Raw genomic sequence first — 20,685 nt, 5'->3', positions numbered from 1 at the left:
AGGCAACTCCTTTGACATTCAGTGACTGATACTCTAAATCCCATGTCCGGGCTATTAATATATTGGCACATACACCAAGGACAAGATTTCAGAGCCACTGGCTAGACAATGGCTAGACAGGGGGCCACAGGCATTTATTAATATTATATAAATGAGCGAATCCATGTAACCCCATGTGCTTTTCACTGTTGCCATTCTCTTCCTTCCATTCCCTTCATTTCTGTGGAGCATCCATTTGTTGCAGCTTGTCTTAATTAGGCTTAATTAATTCAGGATAGAGACCATCTTTTACTAAGTATTTGTACAGCACCCAGCACAAAGGGGCCCCGGACCTCAGCGGAGCTTTTGGGCACTAACACAACATAAATAAATAATCATTGGAATGCAGAGCAAGTCAGGATAATTTTTAAACACTAGCTCCAAAACGATTCGTTAAAATCTGGCTCCAAAAAAATCTGCCTGATTCCCTGCTACCCTAGCCCCTCATTTTCCCCCATTTCCTCATTAGTCCCACATTCACTCCACCCACAGCCCAGATACTCCACAGTATAGGGCTTAGAGATCAAACTCACTTCACCAATACCAAACCAGATGGGTCCTTGACTGCCACGCAGATCAGTAGGCCCTCCACAAAGCTCAGCTTGGGAGTCAGGCAGAAGCTCACGAGAGACAAATTGACTTGGAATCTGCATGCAGTTTGCTTCTATTTGAACACTGGTGACTGAGAAAGCCAGTGTCTCACAGGGAGGGAGCAGGGTGTGTTCTTGTGATTATTCATTCCCATTCCATCCATGTTCCACCCAGGTTACCCACAACAAGCAGCAGAGATCTCCTACCGATGGTGGTTATCGCAGAGATGGAGAAGAAGAAAGAACCATCAAAGTCCCATCTCCCCAGACTGGTGGAGTTTCCCTGGAGGGTGAGGCCGCTCTTATAGGCCTTGATGATATCCTGCAAAGAGATGGCAGTGAATACAGGTGAGACCATCAGCCCACAAGGCTGTTCTTTGTGTAACTGGCCTTTGCAGTACTGTGTGAAGAGAATTTAAATTATAACCCACACTCCTCCTGCTGCTTCTCTCTTAGATGCCGTCATCTGTGTGAGGTTAGGAGATCCAAGGGCTGAGAGGTCAAGGAGGCTAAGGCCATCACCTGTTTATCTTCTGGTACACCCTGACAACGGGCTCTGTGCTGTAAAAGCTGCAGGGACAGTCCCCGTCCCAAAGAGCTTGCAATCTAAGGACTGGGTTCTCCTGGTACATTGAACAGTACCGTAGGCCACACTTACACTTATGGGCGCGATAGCAGCATAGCTACAGCGCGGTAACCCTGCTACTGTAATCCCATGAAGTAGATGCAGACGACAGTGTTGGAAGTGGTTTTCCTGTTACTGTAGGAACTCCACCTCACTGAGTGATGGTAGCTAGGTCGACAGACACGTGTATCCATAGACCTAGCTGCACTTACAGCGGGGGGTTAGGTCAGCATAACCATGCATAGCAGAGAGGTGGGTTTTTCACACCTCTGAGTCACCTAAGTTTATACTGTAGACAAGGCCTTACAGAAACTATGCTGACTGCAAGCCAAAGGAACCCAGAAAACAAAGGGTCTGGGCCAGTGGCATTCCATAAATCGGTCACAAGTTACCTAGACTGTGTGGGAGAGAAACAGGAAGATAGGAGGTTCCCAGACAAGAATCCAACAAGGATTAACTCAAAGCAAAAGCTCCTGAAAGGGTTCTGCATATTGCAGGATCCATGAAGCAATAAGTAAGCCTTTACATGTGGATGATGCATACCAGATCCCTTCCCTACACTTGGGAGGAATGCATGCAGTATAAGAAAGCTCTGTATAATTGCGAGGAGACATACTATATAGCAGGACCAGTCTAATAATACAGGGCAGTCACATCAGAAACCGAGCAATGCGCCAGATGTACAGACGCTGCCCCATCACTGTTGTTAAACTGGTCATATGCACAGAGACTTGGGGCCTGATTCTGCTCTCACTTACAACAATGTAAATCTGGAGTAACTACGCTGAAGTCAGTAGAATTACATTAAGTTGGGCCCTCGATGAGTTAACTGTGCCGACACCTGCGTGCCCTTTGTCATACCAATAAAGTTACTGATGTGGAAAAATTGATCTTAAAATAGCACTATCCCTAGTACATACATAAACCACTTTACAACCTTAACTAATCCTCCTGGCACCCCTGGGAGATGATTTATCCTGCAATGCAAAGCTGAATCAAGAGTACACTAAACCCATCACCTCTGAGCAAAGCCGAGCAGATATCTAGTAACACAAACCCCTGCTTTGCTCATTCACTGTACTAGTGATAATGCTCTCATCCTTCACAATAAGGGGAGTCACTTTCAGCTCGAATTTGCCCCCAAATCTGGGTTTTGTAAAGATAAGCTCTTTTAAACTAATAATCCATCGAGGTACTTCAGGGACCACCAGTACTGTAGGATCCAGGAACCTACCAACAGATTTAATGAGTGGGTGGTAAGGAAGTATTAGTGTCCCATTTTACAGATGAGGAAACTGAGGCACAGAGATGGGATATGACTTGTCCAAGGCCACAAAGGAAATCTGCAGCAGGACTGTGACGTATACCCTGGTCTCCTGAGCCCCAGTCCAGTACCTTAACCATGAGGTCTTCCTCCCTAACAACAACAACAGAAATGTTTATGAATTCTTTTTTAAATGACAAAAAGATTCCTTTCTCTCTCCTCCCCCCAGACAAATAAACATGGCTCCACATGATGCCATTGAACGAGCACCAAAAAGTGACATTAGGGAGAAAATAAAACATTGCCTGACAGGTGTGACATACAAATTATGTGTTATATGCCACAAGTGAATCAAGGTCTGAGTCACCAGCATGTAATTTAAAGGTTTATTGGACAACAAGAGGAAATCATAACCTTTGTTAATAAACCTATTTGTTTTCACTATAAATAAATGACAGCATTGTGTTGTTAAAAAGGAGCTGACAGCTGACTCAAGCAAGCTTGTGTGTGTGTGTGTGTTGTCCTCTGGGGGACAACTTACCTGGTCATTTCTGTAAGTGGCTATGCCAGGGGCTAGATGTCACCGAGGGGGAGGCTGGCAGAGGGGCTCAGGGGTTGCCATTTGTCTGTCACTAGCCTGCACAGAGAGGGCGAGGTCTGCGGGGACCTGCAGGTAGGTGTTTGTCGGTGGCCTGAGGCTGTTGGTTTCAGAGAGCTGAGCTAAAGCAGGCATCAGGAAAACTGCTTCATGCTAAGGGCAGGAGGTGGTGAGTTGCCTCACAGCCCTGAGTCCACCAGAGGAGCATCACAGTCACTTTTCAAGCTGTGAAGTTTCCTCCTAGTATCAGCCTAGCCCAGAACTCTTAGGGTTTCCAGAGATTTTTTTTTGCTCAACGAAACTAAAAATATATAACTTCTCTGCAAGCTGCACACCTGGTTCCTGTTCTCTGTTAAGCCTCACTTTGGTGTAAGTTCAGCTGTGGTCAAAATTGCACATGACACCAAGTTTTGAAAGCAGTAAACACTCAGGGGGACAGAACCACCCTGCAAAGAGCCCTGAAGAGACGAGAGCAGAGAAGGCTGCAAGCAACAAAGGGAAATTCAACACTAATAAATGGAAAATGCTTCACTTAGGGAGAGGAAATAAACAGCTCAGACAGGACATGACGAGAACAAGCAGAACGGACAATGATATGATGTTGTCCTTCCATTCTGCAAACACAGTCCAAAATATCTGCACTGGAGCATGCCTTTTCTCCATTCATCTCTGGGGCACGGAATTTCTAACCCAAATCCACCACTCAAAAGTAAGCATTGGGCCTGCTCATACATTGTGCCAAGTGCTCCTGCCTCCTGGGAGTTTAGCGTACTCAGCCCCCTTGCAGGAGGTGCTCAGCACCATTGATCATAGGGCCCAGGGTTAGCCACTTCCCTGTTGTGTCTTGTTATCAGAAGCCTCCAGATGACATGCCTCTCCGGTATGCCCCATTGTACCAGTCCCAACCTGCTGTGGCATTCATGGGATAGACCAAAACATTTCTGATAGACTATTTGGTTATTAAAATGGCAGGTGTTTGTGACTGCCCTTAAAACTACAGGGGAAAGTGGTATGCTTACTTTGTAGCCAATGTGTAGGATTCTTGTAGGATAGAGATCAGAATATAGGAAGTTTTCTATCCAGATGCAGCCAGCGTTCATTGTAATACGTCAATATCTATTTAATGAGATTTATATGCAGATACAATAAATCAAACATTAGGGACAAGGAGAACAGAAATTAGAAATAACCTCACCCAGTATCCACACACAGACATTCTACAGATTTAAAGAGAAAAGCCCAGAGCTTTGGCTAAGGATTCCTATTGCCCTCACTTAGAACAGCCAGTTATCAGATAGCTTTTTCAAGACCTGACACTTTTAAAATCAACTAATAGATATGAGTGTTCCGCCTCCAGTTATTCAGAGTCAAAGGCTGGTCCAAGAACTCAAACTGTGGACATCAGTCAGGCCCAGTCAATACCACTAATCGCTGGAGGGTAAGTTACTTGTAGAACACTTGAAATAAATACGGAGGCAAGGTGGGTGAGGTAATATCTTTTATTGAACCAACTTCTGTTGATGAGAGAGACGAGCTTTTGAGCCACGCAGAGCTCTTCTTTGAAAGCTTGTCTCTCTCACCGACAGAAGTTGGCCCAATAAAGGATATTACCTCACCCACCTTACCTCTTTCATATCCTGGGCACGGACACGGCTACAACTAGACTGCATGAAATAAAGACACTCAGTCGTGAAATTGCTGTGCTTGGACCTGATATTTTGAGAGCTCGGAAAGGTCACATGTGTAAGTCAAAGGATAATATCAATCAAAAGAGGAAGTACAAAGAGAAAGCAGAACTTCGTGGTTAAACCAAAAGACAAAGTCAGATCTAGAGTCTGCTCCCGTCTCTGCTGAGCGACTTGCTATGTGATCCCAGGGAAGTCATTTCACTTCTCTTGTGCCTCATGTTCCCCACCTGCAGCAGCGGGATAAGAACCTTTCCCTAGCTCCTAGGAGCACATTAATGTTTGTCAGTCACTCTAAGCTCTTCAGACAGACAGCTCTGTAGAACTGCACAGTGGTTATTGTAAGATTCATCCAGTGGGACCTTTTGGATTTCCATGCCCTGATGTATCAAAATGTAACTTTATTTAGAAGTTGGTGTTCTCCTCGCCATCTAGCCTCATCTGTTTCTGCGTGGCACCATCTGTGATGCAAATTCCACTTTTACATAGTCTTACAAAACCTACTGCGATGTCCCAATCCGGTTCTCTCGGATGAGGAAGGCGCAGGTGTGGCTTTCACAGTCAAATTGCTTTATCTAAAAGCAGCTTTCTGTCCTGTTGCCTTCCTGGCCTCACAAACACCATGTTGCCCAGCAGCACAAGCCCTGCCCTGTGAGGTGAGTGACCCTGGGGAGAGAACTGCATCCATTTCGCTCAGCCTTGCAGCCAGAAATTTGCAAAGGGAACTGGTGCCCTTGGCAGCACTGGTGCTCCCTGCAGTCGGTTCATCAAAGCCAACTGTACTTCAAATCTTTATTTCCTGATACCAGTCACTGCCTAGTCTTGTGCCTCCTTCCACACATCACGGTCCACAGTATCACCTCCTTTAACTCCAGCCCACTGGCAGCTCATGGAGGGGTTGTGGTGTTGCTCAGCACTCGCTCACGTAAAGAATACTTGGAGGGTACAGCCCCCATTTCTCTTGCCAATCACCACTAATGAGAACAGCCACCTGCTGTCTCTTACTGATTAAGCTTCCAAACAAAGCAGCATTCTGGCTTCCTGTCCCAGCACAGCCACGTTCACTGCTCCAGTCTGACTTTCAGTCTGTCACACTTCTTAGAGTACCTCTACACTGCAGAGGGTACCTGGATCCAGGCTCCCGGGCAGGCGTACCTGAGCTGTCAAGCCACCTGTTAGTATCCATACTGCAGAGCCACATACAATCCATACCTGTGTAGCTGTATCCACAATGGCACTGTAGCTACCTGGGTTTGGTGCTGGGATTTTGAGGGGGGCAGACAGAGAAGTATCCCAGGGATCCTTAATTTGAATCTTTGAAGAAATTGTTTTGATGTAGTGTGTTATGGCAGAATTTGTCTATTCTTCCCAGTCCCCCATGTGGAAGTGTTCTTAGCCTGCCGACACATTTAGCTGAGGCACTTCCAGCTCTGCATGTTTTTCACTTCCATGCCCTCCAGCCGGTGCCACGCCAGGGGTCCAGCACAGGTGGATGAGCTGTTCCTGCTTGGTGCTGAATTGTTATCGCAGTAGGATAAACATAGAGAGTATGGGAGATGGTGGAGGGCATTTCCGCAGCCGTTTCTGACCCTCAGAAGCGGCAGTGGATCTTGGAGTTTAAACATGCTCGATGCTGACATGGCAGAGCAGAGACACATGCTGCAGCAGTTGCTATGTATCTCCCATATGTAGACCAGCACTTCTGGTGTAGGACAACTAGAACAGAGTGGTGGGATCACATCCTCATGCAGTTCTGGGGGGACCACCAGTAGCTTCAGAACTCCTGCATGAGGAAGGCCACTTTCATAGAGTTGTGTGAGGTGCTTCCCCTGATCCTACAGCGCCAGGACATACAGCTGAGGGAGTCCAGAACAAGGCTGATATAGCCATCTAGACACTGGCTACCTGAAACTGCAACAGGCTGGTGACTACCTCATTTGGGGTTGGCAAGTCAACTGTTGGCCATGAGGTTTGTGAGGCGTTTTTTACTGTAGTTTCCCCATGAGTAGTGGACATGGCTTAGACTTCTGAAATAGCAGCTGGTGTGGAAAGAATGGGGGTTGCACGCTGCACTGGGCCACCGATGGCACTCATGTGCCCATAGTTTGCTCTCCACAAGGAGCACATGAAGGTGTCAACTGCAAAGGCTACCGCTCAAGCGTTGTGCTGGGGTAGGTCAACTGCAAAGGCAAGTTCATGAACACCAGTGTGGGATTCACTCACAAGGCACATGATGCTAGAGCACTGAGGAGATCTGGCTTTTACCCACTTAGACAAGCACGGACTTTATTCCCACTAAATAACATGGTTAACAATACGGGTGTTTGTGCCCACTGTTATTTTAGGAGACCCTGTGTAGCATCTACCGCACTGATATTTGAGCACTCAGCAGAACATTTAATTACACACATAGTGATTGTGGGATAGTGGTGGACTGTGCATGTGACCAGTGGAAGGCAAGATGGCTCTGCATACAGAACCATCTGGATGCCAGTGTGGCCAATGCCACCCACATTATCGAGATGTGCTATGCCCTGACCCATGCCTGCGAGGATAAGGGCGAAAATCTTGGACAAGGGTGAGTTCAAGCCACTGATAGTTTGCAGGCCTGGTAGAGGCAGCCACAGAGTGCATGTGGGACTGGGTGCAGGTGAGCAAGGGAAATAAGGGATGCCTTGTGTGCCCACACCCTATCACAACAGCGTGACAGGCATGGGGGAATGTGATACTGTGTACCGCTATGGTACACATATCTGTTTGTTTGCTATTGATTTTCTGTGATTATAAGGGTGTTGGGTACTTTATTAATATCTTTGGACACAACTTCCTGACTCTTCCTTCTTTTCTGAGCACTCACATAGCAATGTACTGTACAACCAAACGAAAAAGTATTAAAATAAATTCTGATTTGAAAAGCAATGTAGGCATCCCAGCTGCCTGGAAACAAATAATAGTGAAAATAAAAAATGGGCAGGAGTATGCAAACCTGTGCCATTAAATAAAGTGCAAGCACTGCAGTCTCCCTGGTGGTGAACTGGATGTCAGAGGTGTATCTGTTCTCTCTCTCCCCGGTTGTACAGGCATAGAGTGAACAGGGAACATCTGCCTATACCACGTCATGGAGTGGTTCATAACCTACCCAACTCTTGAACTGCCGAATGGCTGCACTGGCTACAGGATGTGGTAGCACAGAGGAGGGTTTGCCCACATTGGCGATGGTACTGGAGCAGGAACAGGGTACTAAAGGCTAGTAGCCACCAGGGTAAGCAGCTGCTCAACCATCGCCTTTTGCTGTGCTTGGTCCTGCTCCCTCATTCTCCAGTTATGCCAGAGGGAGTATGCGCGCTTTCTCTCCTCCTCTGCTTTCTCCCTCTTTCTTTCCATATCCTGCTCCTCTTTCCCTCTCTGATTGGCCTGGTGTGTGACCCATGTCCAAAGTCATGATGCATTTCATAGAACAGGGATAGGCAACCTACGGCACACGTGCCAAAGGCGGCACGCAAGCTGATTTTCAGTGGCACTCACACTGCCTGGGTCCTGGCCACCGGTCCTGGGAGGCTCTGCATTTTAATTTAATTTTAAATGAATCTTCTTAAACATTTTTAAAACCCTATTTACTTTACATACAACAATAGTTTAGTTATATATTACTGACGTATAGAAAGAGACCTTCTAAAAACATTAACATGTATTACTGGCACGCGAAACGTTAAACTAGACTGAATAAATGAAGACTCGGCACACCACTTCTGAAAGGTTGCCAACCCCTGTCATAGAATCACAGAAATGAAAGGCTGAAGGGACCTCGAGAGCCCAGCCCCCTACACCTTGGCAGGAACAAGTATACCCAGACCATTCATAGTGGGTCTCCCCTGAGCCTTTTCCTTTTCCCAAGCTGGTTCAGGATCCTATTCCCAAGAAACCTGGGTGGCTGCCTCAGTTCAGCAGAGGTGGAAGGTCCTGCCAAAGATGATATTTTTTGTACATGGAAAGAAAGAGGAGAATTCCCCCTTTTATGGTCTGTGTCACGGCAAGACAACAGTTTGACACTTTTATCTGCTTGGTATGACTTTATTTCACCGCTACACCTCAGCCAGTTCAGAAGCTCCTGCAGGCCAGGTTACCAGCCCACATACACACTATGGTAAGAATTCCAGATTTAATGCATTAAAAAGAAAAAAAAATTTTTTTTGGACCTGGTATGTATGTCTGTGGTGACAAGAGACCTGCTACTACTATTGCTTTTAACATTAATCCATGCTAGGGAAACCTTAGAGGATGTTAATCAGCTGGAGTTCCCTGAATGGAAGAGAGAGCAAATTCTCCAGGCTAGTGGTAGAATTCTCTCCATCTCCACAAAGGAGATTTTACATCACCTGCTGACTGAAAAGGAGTGGAGAGGGCTTATAAGCTATCAAGGCAGACATTGGAAGTTTGTCCTACCCGGGAATCTCACTAATCGTCTTGAGTTTATCCTGTATGAAAAATTCTCAAGCATCACCAGCCAGGAGCAGGGGAAAATTCAGGTGAACATTAACAGGAGGGTGACTCAGGATGCAGAGGCCTGCTAACAGTGGAACTGTTCACCCCACCCTGGCCTGGAAAGTGTGCTGCAAATGGGAGCACCGGAAGGCCAAGTAGTGCTGCATCAAGGAACTTTTTCAACTTAATACAGCCACTGAGATTTATAATCCAGAATGTCTGGGCCAATGCTGCAATACTGGTATTGCTATAATTGTACAACAGTCTCCTGGTGTGACAGAATTACTAAGAGCCATACATGCTGACATATGCACTCCTCTTGCTAAACCTATACTCCCATCTTTGATATATATTTTAAATAATCAGCATAAATTTAACAAGAATGACTCACTAGTTGCATGTTTAATTGTTTTCCCCCTACTTGGGCTCCATCTTGAATCACACATGGTGGTTGGGGGCTTAGTGTGGAGGAAGGGGGCCAGGACAATGTCATGGCTTTTGCCCTCAGCTGAAGCTAAGGCCAACCTCTAGCACATAATATCCTTCATAGCAATAATCTTATTGGCCATGATCCAGAAATCCCTCCCACCCATGGTGCAATTTCTCCCCATAACAACAACAAAGATGGCAGCAGCCACTTATCCAGCTGTGGCTCCGGCTCCTACTCTAATGCCACTTCCTCTCCAGGCTGTTTGTTGGGTCAGTCCCCAAACAGGTCTTCAGAATATGGTCTCAAGACATCCCACATTCATGTGGCCTACTCTGGAGCTGTTCCAGAACCGTGGTCTGTTCCTTCTCTTCCGCCTCCACTGCCATTGGAGCCTTCTCCAGTGCTATCCTGGTCCTCTCTGCCTCCAGTATAAAAATCATGCCAGCCCTGCTAAAAGCCTGTCGTGCACAACTGGGGGCTCTGTACACCAGGTGAGGGTGAGCACCTGGTCCAAATCCTTGTAGCAGACAGAGAGTTGCCAGACCCTTTGTATTGCAGGAATCCTCTCTAGGATTTTAATACACTTTCAACGCTGTGCAGCCATATGTTTGATCCCCACCTCACCCAGCCTCTTCAAGATGTTATCATAACGGTACAGATTTCAGGTGCATCTCCCAAAATCATGTTCTTTTTTGCACTCATACCAGAGGTTAACCAGAAACCTGGTGGGGTCCTCTGTCCAGCTAGCAGCTTGCTGCGATGGCATCTTATAGGGTTGTCTGGCTGCAGTGAGCTACGTATTGCAGAAACAGAGCAATGAAGAGTTAAACACCAACCAGGTGGCTATAAACCAGCAGGTAGCATCTGGTGCATAGGAGGCAAGTGGGAAATGAGTTGGTAGAAGGGCTGTAAAATACAGGTCTGGGGAACTGTGGGATGACACAGGAGGACTGTCAAAAGCTGAGTTCCACTACCCAGTGTTAGCTACATCCTCACTGCAAAGAGGGCAGGTCAGAGCCCACCTTAAAGCGAAACCTGGACTCTAACCTATACCTGCAGCAGGGCAGGCAAGCCTGGGTTCAACACATATATAAACCAACCCAGGTAAAGACTACAACTGTGGGGAAAGGCTCTGGTAGCAGCAAAAGGCTCCAGCAGCGTCACGCTGCAGGGAAAGACTCCGGCAGCAGGGAAAGGCTTTGGCGGGGGCGGTGCAGAGAGGCAGTGGGGAAAGACTCTGGTGGAGGGGGCAACAGGGGACATTGCTCTCCCTGCTGCCTTCCCCCCACCAGAACCTTTCACTGACATGTATAGCTACACACTGAAGTGTGGATGGAACTAACTTTTCATGGCTGCGTGCAGCTACGCATAGCCTACACACTGCCACCAGCGGTGGGCAGTGTAGACGTAGCCTACGTATTTCTTAGTTCTAACTTCAGCCTCGGTTATCATTTCTGAGCACGCAGCAACAGCCAATTCTACAGCTCACCCCTTAGTCTCTCTTGTCATTTGTGTGCGCCTCAACCATCAGTTTCCAGCTTCACCACAACTTCCTATCGCTGAGAGCTACAACGAGTCTTTACACTGCATCTTGGATTCTGTTTTCCCACTCTCTGAGCCCTTAAGTTCGCTCCCGAAGCCAGAATTACTTAGTTGTCACCTAGGGCTCTTCATCTGTAGACCTCAAAATGCGATACAAAGGAGAGTAAGTATAATGATCTCCCTTTTTCATAAATTCATAGAGTTTAAGGCAAGAATTTGGATCATGTAGTTTGACCTCCTGTGCATCACAGGGCACAGAATTTCACCCAGTTACCCCCGCAGCGGGCCCAGTAACTTGTGTTTGACTAAAGCGTATCTTCCAAAAAGGCACCCAGAAAGGCAAGACCAGAGTGTGTGCATGTGTATGACTAAGCTGAGATGCTGCCTTCCTTACAAGCATGACCTTATCAGGCAGCTGAGCTTCTACTTCCCTCTTCAACAGTGACAGGAAGGGACAAAGCACTTTGTATAAACAATGGATAATCGGAGTAGTTTCTTCTTCATTCATATCCACTTTTTCTCTAGTCCTGGGGAGAGGTGGAGGAATGAGGGATTCTCACTAACTTCCACTGAGGAACCTAAATACCTTTGAGGATCTGGGCAAAAATGACTTTCCCGAGGTCACACAGCCGGTCACAGTTGACCTACTCTTGGTTCTTCCAAACTCCCATGCCAGCACCCCTTCCATTGCACTACACCTTAACAGTTTTTCGGCCACACTTCCAGAAAAGGACAATCATCCACCGGCACATGTTGGGAGATGGAAGTATTGTGGAAGATAACATGTAACGTCCCTCGATATACCCAAACTCTGGTCAGTTTTAGTATCCTGTGCTTGCTGATCATGGCATTTTAGCCAGTGCTATTTCAGAGTGCTTCTTCAACATGAAGTGTTGCTTCTCCCTGTAAAACTGAGTGTGTCTCAGAGAGGTCCTCAGGAAAGGCAAAAAGAATGAGTATAAAGACTGGATCGGAGAGGGGGAATCTCACTTCCCAGTTTGTTTGGTTGGCTTTCACGCATTAACATGAAATCAGCTTGTCCAGGAAACACAGACTTGTCCAGGAAACCAAGATTATGGTGACTGTTTACCTGGTCTCAGAAACTCCCATTCTTTCCCCAACTATCAGTGTGGGAGAGAGGCATTTCAAAAGGCACAGGACCTCTGATAAGGGATTAAAGTTTAAATGAGTTTCTCTCTGCTATATACTGGAAATTCTTAAGATTAATATGTACAATTGCACAGTTCTTACAGGATAACAGTAGCAATCAGATAACATTCACAAGGTTCACTCTCCTCTCAGATTAGGAAGACAAAGGTTAATTAGCTTCAGAACGAAAAAAGCTCTATAGGTCACACCACTGCTATTTATTGGCACGCAACCCCAGTTCTTGGCTGGAGGAGGCCCTGTATTTGAATTCTGACTAAAGCAGAGAAGATGTGGGATGGATTAGAAATTGGGTAGAACACAGCTGCTGCCTCAAATTAGTACCACTGAAGAAACCAAGACCTGATTAATTGACTTTCCCACACCTTTAATAGCATACATTAGACCTAGTCTACACTAGAAAATGTTTGCCAGTGTGGCTATATGTAGCTATAGCAGCAAACCCTCCTAGTGGAGACACTGGCCATACTGGCAACAACAATAACAAAAATATGATTTTGCAGGTATAGTTTAAACCAGTTTCCTGAACGAAAAAACATTGTTATGTCAGTAGAACTGTGTCTACACAAGGGCTTTTGACCAGATCTGGATTAACCAATGTGCACTTGCACAGAGTCCCCGTCTCAGGGGCAGGCCAATCCACTGGAAAAAAAACCAAAAAACAAACCTGAGCAGGGCTGCAACCCTATGCAGCAGGTCACAATGCTACTCAATCAACATTGGCCCAGCTGCCCCTCTCATGACAGAGGGGTGGCCATGCCTAACCTGAGTGGTGCGGGGCCCTGTGAGTGCAGGGTGAGCGATGAGAGCAAGCAGAGCTGCACAGCCGAGATAGGAGGAGCTGCCCTAGCCTGGGAGGGGAGCAGAGCACTGTGCCAGCAGGCACCAGTGAGTGGCCAGGAAGATCCTGTAGGTGGTGGGCAAGGGGCTGTGGATGACTGGTCAATGGGCTATAGGGTAAGTGGGGAGTTTTGGGGGGCTGTGGGATGAGGGGTTAGGGGTCAGTGGAGGATGTTGGGAGCCAGTGGGATTGGGGGCCAGGATGTTGGGGGTGAGTGTGGCATGGCGGTGGTGGTGGGGTGAGTTGTAGGGCTGTGCAGGGGAATGGGGAATGTTGAGGATGGTAGGGTTGGGGGCCAGGATGGTGGAGGTGAGTTGGGGATATTGGGGGGCTACTATTGCTACTGCAATTGAGGTGCTGGGGGCTGGTGAATGGGATGTGAGTCAGGGCTGTAGGGATGCATGGGAGGGCTGGTGGAGGGTTGCTGGGGTATATGTGTGGTGGGAGGGGCATTCAAAGGTCTGTGTATATGGTGGGGTATGTGTGGGGTGGGAGGGGCATTCTGGAGTCTGAGAGTGGGGTGAGGTGGAAGGGGCATTCTGGGCTCTATTTGGGGTGAGGTCTCTTTAAGGAAGATGCCCCCCACAATTTTCATAGTGCACAGGCCCCAGGTTTCATACTTAACTGATTTTTACTAGATAGAAATATTGCCAAAAAACCCCAAAATCAAATAACAGCCCTAATTAATGCAAAGGTTTCCAGTGTAGACCTGGCTTAACAGAGAATTACGTGTTCTTGTCCAGTTGTGTTTATCATGGTATCCTAACCCATTAGTCATAGGTGGGGGGGGGGGGCTAAGCTCTGCCCCCCCCCATCTAGCTACCTATCAGCTCACCAGCTGCTACTCCTGTGCACATGCCTAGCTCCCCAGGCGAAGCATGACACGCATCACGGGATGCTGTCATGATCTCCTCAATCCTCCTCCTAGCAGTAAGAGCCAGAGCAGCAAACCAGGCCCACGCCAGCACTGTGGTCCAGAACAGAGCCACCACAGCCTGGATTCACTGTCTAACCCCTGTGCCCAGCCCAGGTTCAGAGAAGGGCAACTAAAATGATTAGGGGTTTGGAGAGGGTCCCATATGAGGAGAGATGAAAGAGGCCAAGACTCTTCAGCTTGGAAAAGAGGAGACTAAGGGGGGGGATATACTAGAGCAGGGGTCCCCAACACGGTGCCCGCGGGTGCCATGGCGCCCGCGGGGGCATCTAAATGCACCCGCGTCCTGGCCGGCGGTGGAGCATCCGTAGAAATGCCGCCAAATTTCTACAGTGTTTAGGCGGCGACGCCTCTCGATGACATCACTTGTTGGTGGCATGTGACATCATCGAGAGGCATCGCCGCCGAAACGCCGCAGAAATTTGGCGGCAACGCCTCTCGATGACGCCACTTGCCGCCGACAATTTGGCGGCATTTCGGCGGGTGCTCCATCGCCACCACGGTCCTTCGTCTGGCGCCTGCCAGACGAAAAGGTTGGGGACTACTGTGCTAGAGGTATATAAAATCATGAGTGATGTGGAGAAAGTACTTATTCCCATAATACAAAAACTAGGGGCCACCAAATGAACTTAATGGGCAGCAGGTTTAAAACAAATAAAAGGAAGTTCTTCTTCACACAGCGCACAGTCAACTTGTGGAACTCCTTACCTGAGGAGATTGTGAAGGCTAGGACTATAACAGTGTTTAAAAGAGAACTGGATAAATTCATGGAAGTTAAGTCCATTAATGACAATTAGCCAGGATGGGTAAGGAATGGTGTCCCTAGCCTCTGTTTGTCAGAGGGTGGAGATGGATGGCAAGAGAGAGATCACTTGATCATTGCCTGTTGGGTTCACTCCCTCTGGGGCACCTGGCATTGGCCACTGTTGGTGGACAGGATACTGCGCTAGATGGACCTTTGGTTTGACCCAGTACGGCCGTTCTTATGTTCTTATGACAGGAGCAGAGCCGCACTGCCTGGGATGAGTGTGGATGGGCTCGCTTGCTCGCATTCCTGCCCCCACCAGACCTCCTCTCTGCACCAGACTAGGGTAGAGCCAGGCCCAGCTGCAAGAAACAACATTTTCACCTTCCACCAAGGCAGTTAGTGCTGCTACTGCAGACAGAGCTTACACAGCCTGGAAGACCATGCAGCCCCCTGACTCCAGGGCCATCTGCTCTGGCCAGTGGAACTGTTCCTAGGTCTGATAGGTGGGAGTAACCCCAGAGTGCCTGTGCCTGAACAGAGCTGAATATGCCCTACTGTAACAAACAGCATTTATTTATTTTTCAGACCAGAACAGTCGGGTCGGGTCGGAGCTGATCACTTTTATGGTGTCAGTGTAAAAACAGGAAGGGAGAGAAGTTTTCTTCCAGTTTTGCTTTCTGAGAGTGGGATGGGGAGTTGCCACCAATCATCTGTGAGAGGGACCTATGTCCTTCACAGCTGCTTAAAGACAATATAGAGATGGTAGGCCAGATTTTGACATGGATTAATGCCTTTTTCCAGGGTGTTCGGGAAAGCCACATCTAAACAAGGCCCTTGCTCAATAAACCATTTTGGGATATTAATTCCATCCTGTCTCAGACCTGCCTTTTGTTGGACAAGTTCTTGAGAAAGTGGTGATGAACCAACCCCTGCTTGCTCCACTGAGTTATTTGATCCCCATAGTTAGATTCAGATCTGAGTGCAGAACCGAGGCTACAATATCATCGGTGGTGGCTGATCTTGTAGTTAGACGTCAGCATAAGCGGTTTCCATGCTTACTCAATTAGAGTAATCAGCAGCTTTTAATACCACTGACCACAAGGTACAACGTAACTCATGCCTGGGATCTTATGGGCCAGAAGGAGTAGCCCACAGTGAGTCTGCTCCTTCTTTTCAGAAAGGTCCCACAAGGCTGTGCTAGACAATTGCTTGTCCTCCCTGAGGGACTTCGTAGGTAGGTTCCCACACATTTTTACTTCACCATATCTTCTCTTAAAGGTATAGGAGGCCACCACAGCAGAATTCCAGGTGCACTAGGCTGCATTCTCATTAATGTATAAATAATCCTCACTATTAATGAGCTTTTTAATGAACAGCTTCATTACTCTCCCAGTGCCAGACCAAGCTAGAGATCTGAATGAAAGTGAATTGGCTGTAGCTCAGCCCAGAGAAGAAAGGGATGCTTGTTACTAAGAAGGAAGCACTGGAGGAATGGGCAGAGGTGGTGCTTGCACCAGCTCCTGTGAGTCTATGACTGCCTTTTCCAAACTCCCTTTCACAGATCCACAGTGCTCCGGTCTGGTGAGATTCAAGGAAGGAGGCAAGATCTATTTATTTTATTTACGTCTTCTTTGATTTTCTCCTTCTCTATCATGGTTTGTGTAATTAACATGCTTCAAATAACACGGCGCTGCTGCAATGCTAGGGACTGGGCAGGCCAATCCAATAAATACAGGAAACAGCGGCAATAAGGTATTAGGGCTACATTGTAGGACATGAGAGGGGTGTGGAGCAAAGAGATGAGGGAGGGGGAGAAATGGGAATTATCCTAGTGACCCCACTAGGAAATCATACATTTACAACATTGGAGCAAGGCTGCAAACAAGGAAGCTCCAGACCCCGTGGCTGGGATTCCAATTCATAGATTCTAAGGCCAGAAGTGACCATTGTGATCATCTAGTCTGACCTCCTGTATAGCATAGGCCATATAACTTCCCCCCCAAAATTCCTAGATCCCATCTTTTAGAAAAACATCCAGTCTTGATTTTTAAAATTGTCAGTGATGGAGAATCCACCACGACCCTTGGTAAAATGGTCCAATGGTTAATTACTCTGAGGGTTAAAAATTTACACCTTATTTCCAGTCTGAATTTGTCTGGCTTCAACTTCCAACCATTAGATCACGTTAGACCTTTCTCTGCTAACTGAAGAGCCCATTATTAAATATTTGTTCCCCATGTAGGTACTTATAGTCCCGGGGGGGGAAAACTATGGCCCAGGGGCCGCATCCGGCTTTTCAGACATTTTAATCTGGCCCTCGAGCACCCTCCGGGGAGCGGGGTCAGGGGCTTGCCCTGTTCCGTTCGTACCGTGGCTCTGCACGGCTCCTGGAAGCAGCAGCATGTCCCCTCTCTGTCTCCTACATGTAGGGGCAGCCAAGGGGCCCTGCACGCTGCCCCCCGCCTCAAGTACCCCCCTGCTGCTCCCATTGGCCAGGAACCATGGCCAACGGGAGCTGCAGGGGCGGTGCCTGTGGATGGGGCAACATGCAGAACTGCCTGGCCATGTCACTGCATAGGAGCCAGAATGGGGACATGCCGCTGCTTCTGGAAGCTGCTTGAGGTAAGCGCTGCCCGGAGCCTGCACCCCTGACCCCCTCATGCCCCAACCCCCTGCCCTGATCCCCCTTCTGCCCAACAAACCCCTTGGTCCCAGCCCAGAGCACCGTGATGCACCCCAAACCCTCATCCCCGGAGCCTGCACCCCCAGCTGGAGCCCTTCCCCCTCCGCCCGTGCCCCAACCCCATGCCCCACCCTGGAGCCTCTTCTCGCACACTGAACTCCTCATTTCTGGACCCACCACAGAGCCTGCATCCCCAGCTGGAGCCCTCACCTCCTCCCACACCCAACCCCCAATTTAATGAGCATTCATGGCCCATCATACAATTTCCATACCCAGATGCGGCCCTCGGGCCATACAGTTTGCCTACTCCTGTTATAGACTATAATCAACTCACCGCTTAACCTTCTTTTTGTTAAGCTAAATAGATTGAGCACCTTCAGTCTATCACTGAATGGTTTCTAATTCTTTAATCATTCTTGAGGTTCTTTGCTGAACCTCTCCAATTTATCAACATCCTTCTTGTACTGTGGACACTAGAACTGGACACAGTATTCCAGCAGTGGCCACACCAGTGCCAAATACAGAGGTAAAATAACCTCTGTACTCCTACTTAAAGATTCCCCTGTTTATGCACCCAAAGATCATATTAATTCTTTTGACCACAGTGTCACACTGGGAGCTCATGTTCAGCTGATTATCCACCACAACCCCCAAATCTTTTTCAGAGTCACTTCTTCCCAGGACAGAGTCCTCCATCCTGTAACTATGGCCTCCATTCTTTGATCCTAGGTGTACACATTTACATTAAGCCATATTAAAATACATATTGTTTGCTTGCGCCCAGTTTACCAAATGATCCAGATCAGCCTGTATTAGTGACCTGCCTCTTCACTATTCACCACTCCACAATTTTTGTGTCATCTGCAAAATTCATTAGTTATTTTATGTTTTCTTCCAGGTCATTGATAAATATGTTAAATAGTGTAGGGCTAAGAACTGATCATTGCAGGCAGCGATTTGGAGAAATTAGATATTTAAATTGCTCCACTCCAGCTCCAGGCATAAAACCTACTGGTCCGCGCTCCAGGTCTGAGATCCGCTCCAAAGCCCTGATTGCAGGCACCCACTTGAAACACACCCACCCAATGACAATTATATTTTGAGACCCATCAGTTAGTCAGTTTTAAATCCATTTCATGTGCACCGTGTTTGTTTTATATCATTCTAGTTTTTTAATCAAAATGTCGTGTGGTACCAAGTCAAACGCCCGACAGAAGTCTACGTATATTACATATTCCAGGGTCTTTGAAGAAGTTCAACAACTGTAGCTGCAGTGGAGTCCGCAATTCTGGCATACATCACAGCACAGGGAGTGAGAGAGTCTGGATAACCAGTTCAGCTCAGGCACAGCGACGCATCCAGCCTACGTGGCGAACAGCCGCTGAAGGATATATTTTCTTGTATACCACAAAAGAAAGAAGGTTTGTTTCAGGTGTTCTTAAAGCCGGAAAGGAAACTAGGCTTCTTCAAAGTTCGGGATGTTTAGATCTGGAGCTTTGGGTTGAATAGCTCTTTACAGAAACCTTCCTCTTAGCTATGATGTCCCAGTCTTTAATAATTAAAACTGTCTGTCTGATCCATGTGTGTGTGATTGGCGTGGTGGGTAGTTGGGTGTGCATATGGAACAACTCTAGATCAGAAATAGACAACTGTGGGAGGTGCCTGGGTGGGCTCCAGGATTCTGATGTATTAGATCCAAAAACGCAACCCAGCTTCATTGCACCAGTGCTTGTCTTGTGCTGAGAAATGTAGTGCAGAAGAAGGGAGAAAAGGAGCCTGATGGGATTGGAAGAGGTGGTGAATATAATTTCAACAGAATGAAAACCATCAAGGGGACCGGAAAGCAAATAATAATTTATATAACACCAGGCTTAGCCACCTAAGCCATCCTCTCCTGATTACAGAGCCTCTCTCATCTAAGCCATCTGTCTGAACCCATCAACCAAAGCTGTTACTATCTATTGGCTGATTGGTGCTTTGTGCAACATGAGCTGATGCTTTCAGTCCAGTTCCTTGTGACCAGCTGTCCACATCACACACAGCACCTTTGCTTATAGTCTCAGAAGTGTGGCCAAGGATTAAAGAGACCAAGGACACTGCACTTGTTTCTCCCCGAGAGGTGGTCTCTCCAGGGTACAGCAGAGACACTTTGGAAGGGAGTAGCATGTGGACAAAGCCTGCTCTGCTGTTGTCCAAGCTGTACCTGTTCTGGGGATATGCAATAAACTTTAGCCTCGAGGGCTGTCAATCCAACACCTTTTATGAACACTACCTAATTTATGAAACTGAATGGTTGCCATCAGACTGCTTCTGAACGTTCTTGCCCCTGTGTGCTTTGACTGTTTGCTCCAACCCTTCCTGCTCCTCCCTTCCTTTGTCCTTCTATCTAGCTCCTCCCATCATTCCACTGAACGATTTACATAACAAAAAAAAAAAATCGCTGAACAAACATGACATTTTCAACCACCTCACTGCATTGATCACTCTGCTTGTATGTTACCTTTCCTCCTACCCTGTGTCTGTCTTGTCTGTTTAGACTAAGCTCATCAGAACAGGACTGTATTACTGTGTTTGTACAGTGCCTAGCACATGGGTCGGCAACCTTTCAGGAGTGGTGTGCTGAGTCTTCATTTAGTCACTCTAATTTAAGGTTTCGCGTGCCAGTAATACATTTTAATGTTTTTAGAAGGTCTCTTTCTAGAAGTCTATAATATATAACTAAGCTATTGTTGTATGTAAAGTAAATAAGGTTTTTAACATGTTTAAGGAGCTTCATTTAAAATTAAATTAAAATGCAGAGCCCCCCGGACCGGTGGCCAGGACCTGGGCAGTGAGAGTGCCACTGAAAATCAGCTCACGTGCCATAGGTTGTCTTCCCCTGGCCTAGCACAACAGAGCCCCAATCTTGGTCAGTTACAAGGCACAACCGTAATAAACAGGATATGAAATTATATGTTTGTACAGTGTGTAGCAAAATGAGACTCCATCTGCTGTCAGCCCCAGGACTCTACTGTAATAAATGTGTTTGGAGGTAACCCTAATGAGAAAGCTTTGTAT

General features: G+C 47.3%; 1 protein-coding gene across 1 annotated transcript in view; it reads right to left on the bottom strand.

The window, feature by feature from the left end:
• The window catches only part of KCNK17 (potassium two pore domain channel subfamily K member 17), a 46,723-nt gene that overhangs the window by 21,313 nt on the left and 4,725 nt on the right, over nucleotides 1-20,685 (bottom strand). Inside the window, exon 2 of the mRNA XM_039528373.1 lies at nucleotides 837-951. Coding sequence (XP_039384307.1) covers nucleotides 837-951 — 115 coding nt within the window. The remainder of the gene's footprint in view (nucleotides 1-836; nucleotides 952-20,685) is intronic.

This window comes from Mauremys reevesii, linkage group 3 (assembly GCF_016161935.1).
Source record: "Mauremys reevesii isolate NIE-2019 linkage group 3, ASM1616193v1, whole genome shotgun sequence".
Lineage (NCBI taxonomy): Eukaryota > Metazoa > Chordata > Testudines > Geoemydidae > Mauremys > Mauremys reevesii.
The sequence above is the reverse complement of the archived record's forward strand: the minus strand, read 5'-3'. Positions and strand labels throughout refer to the sequence as shown.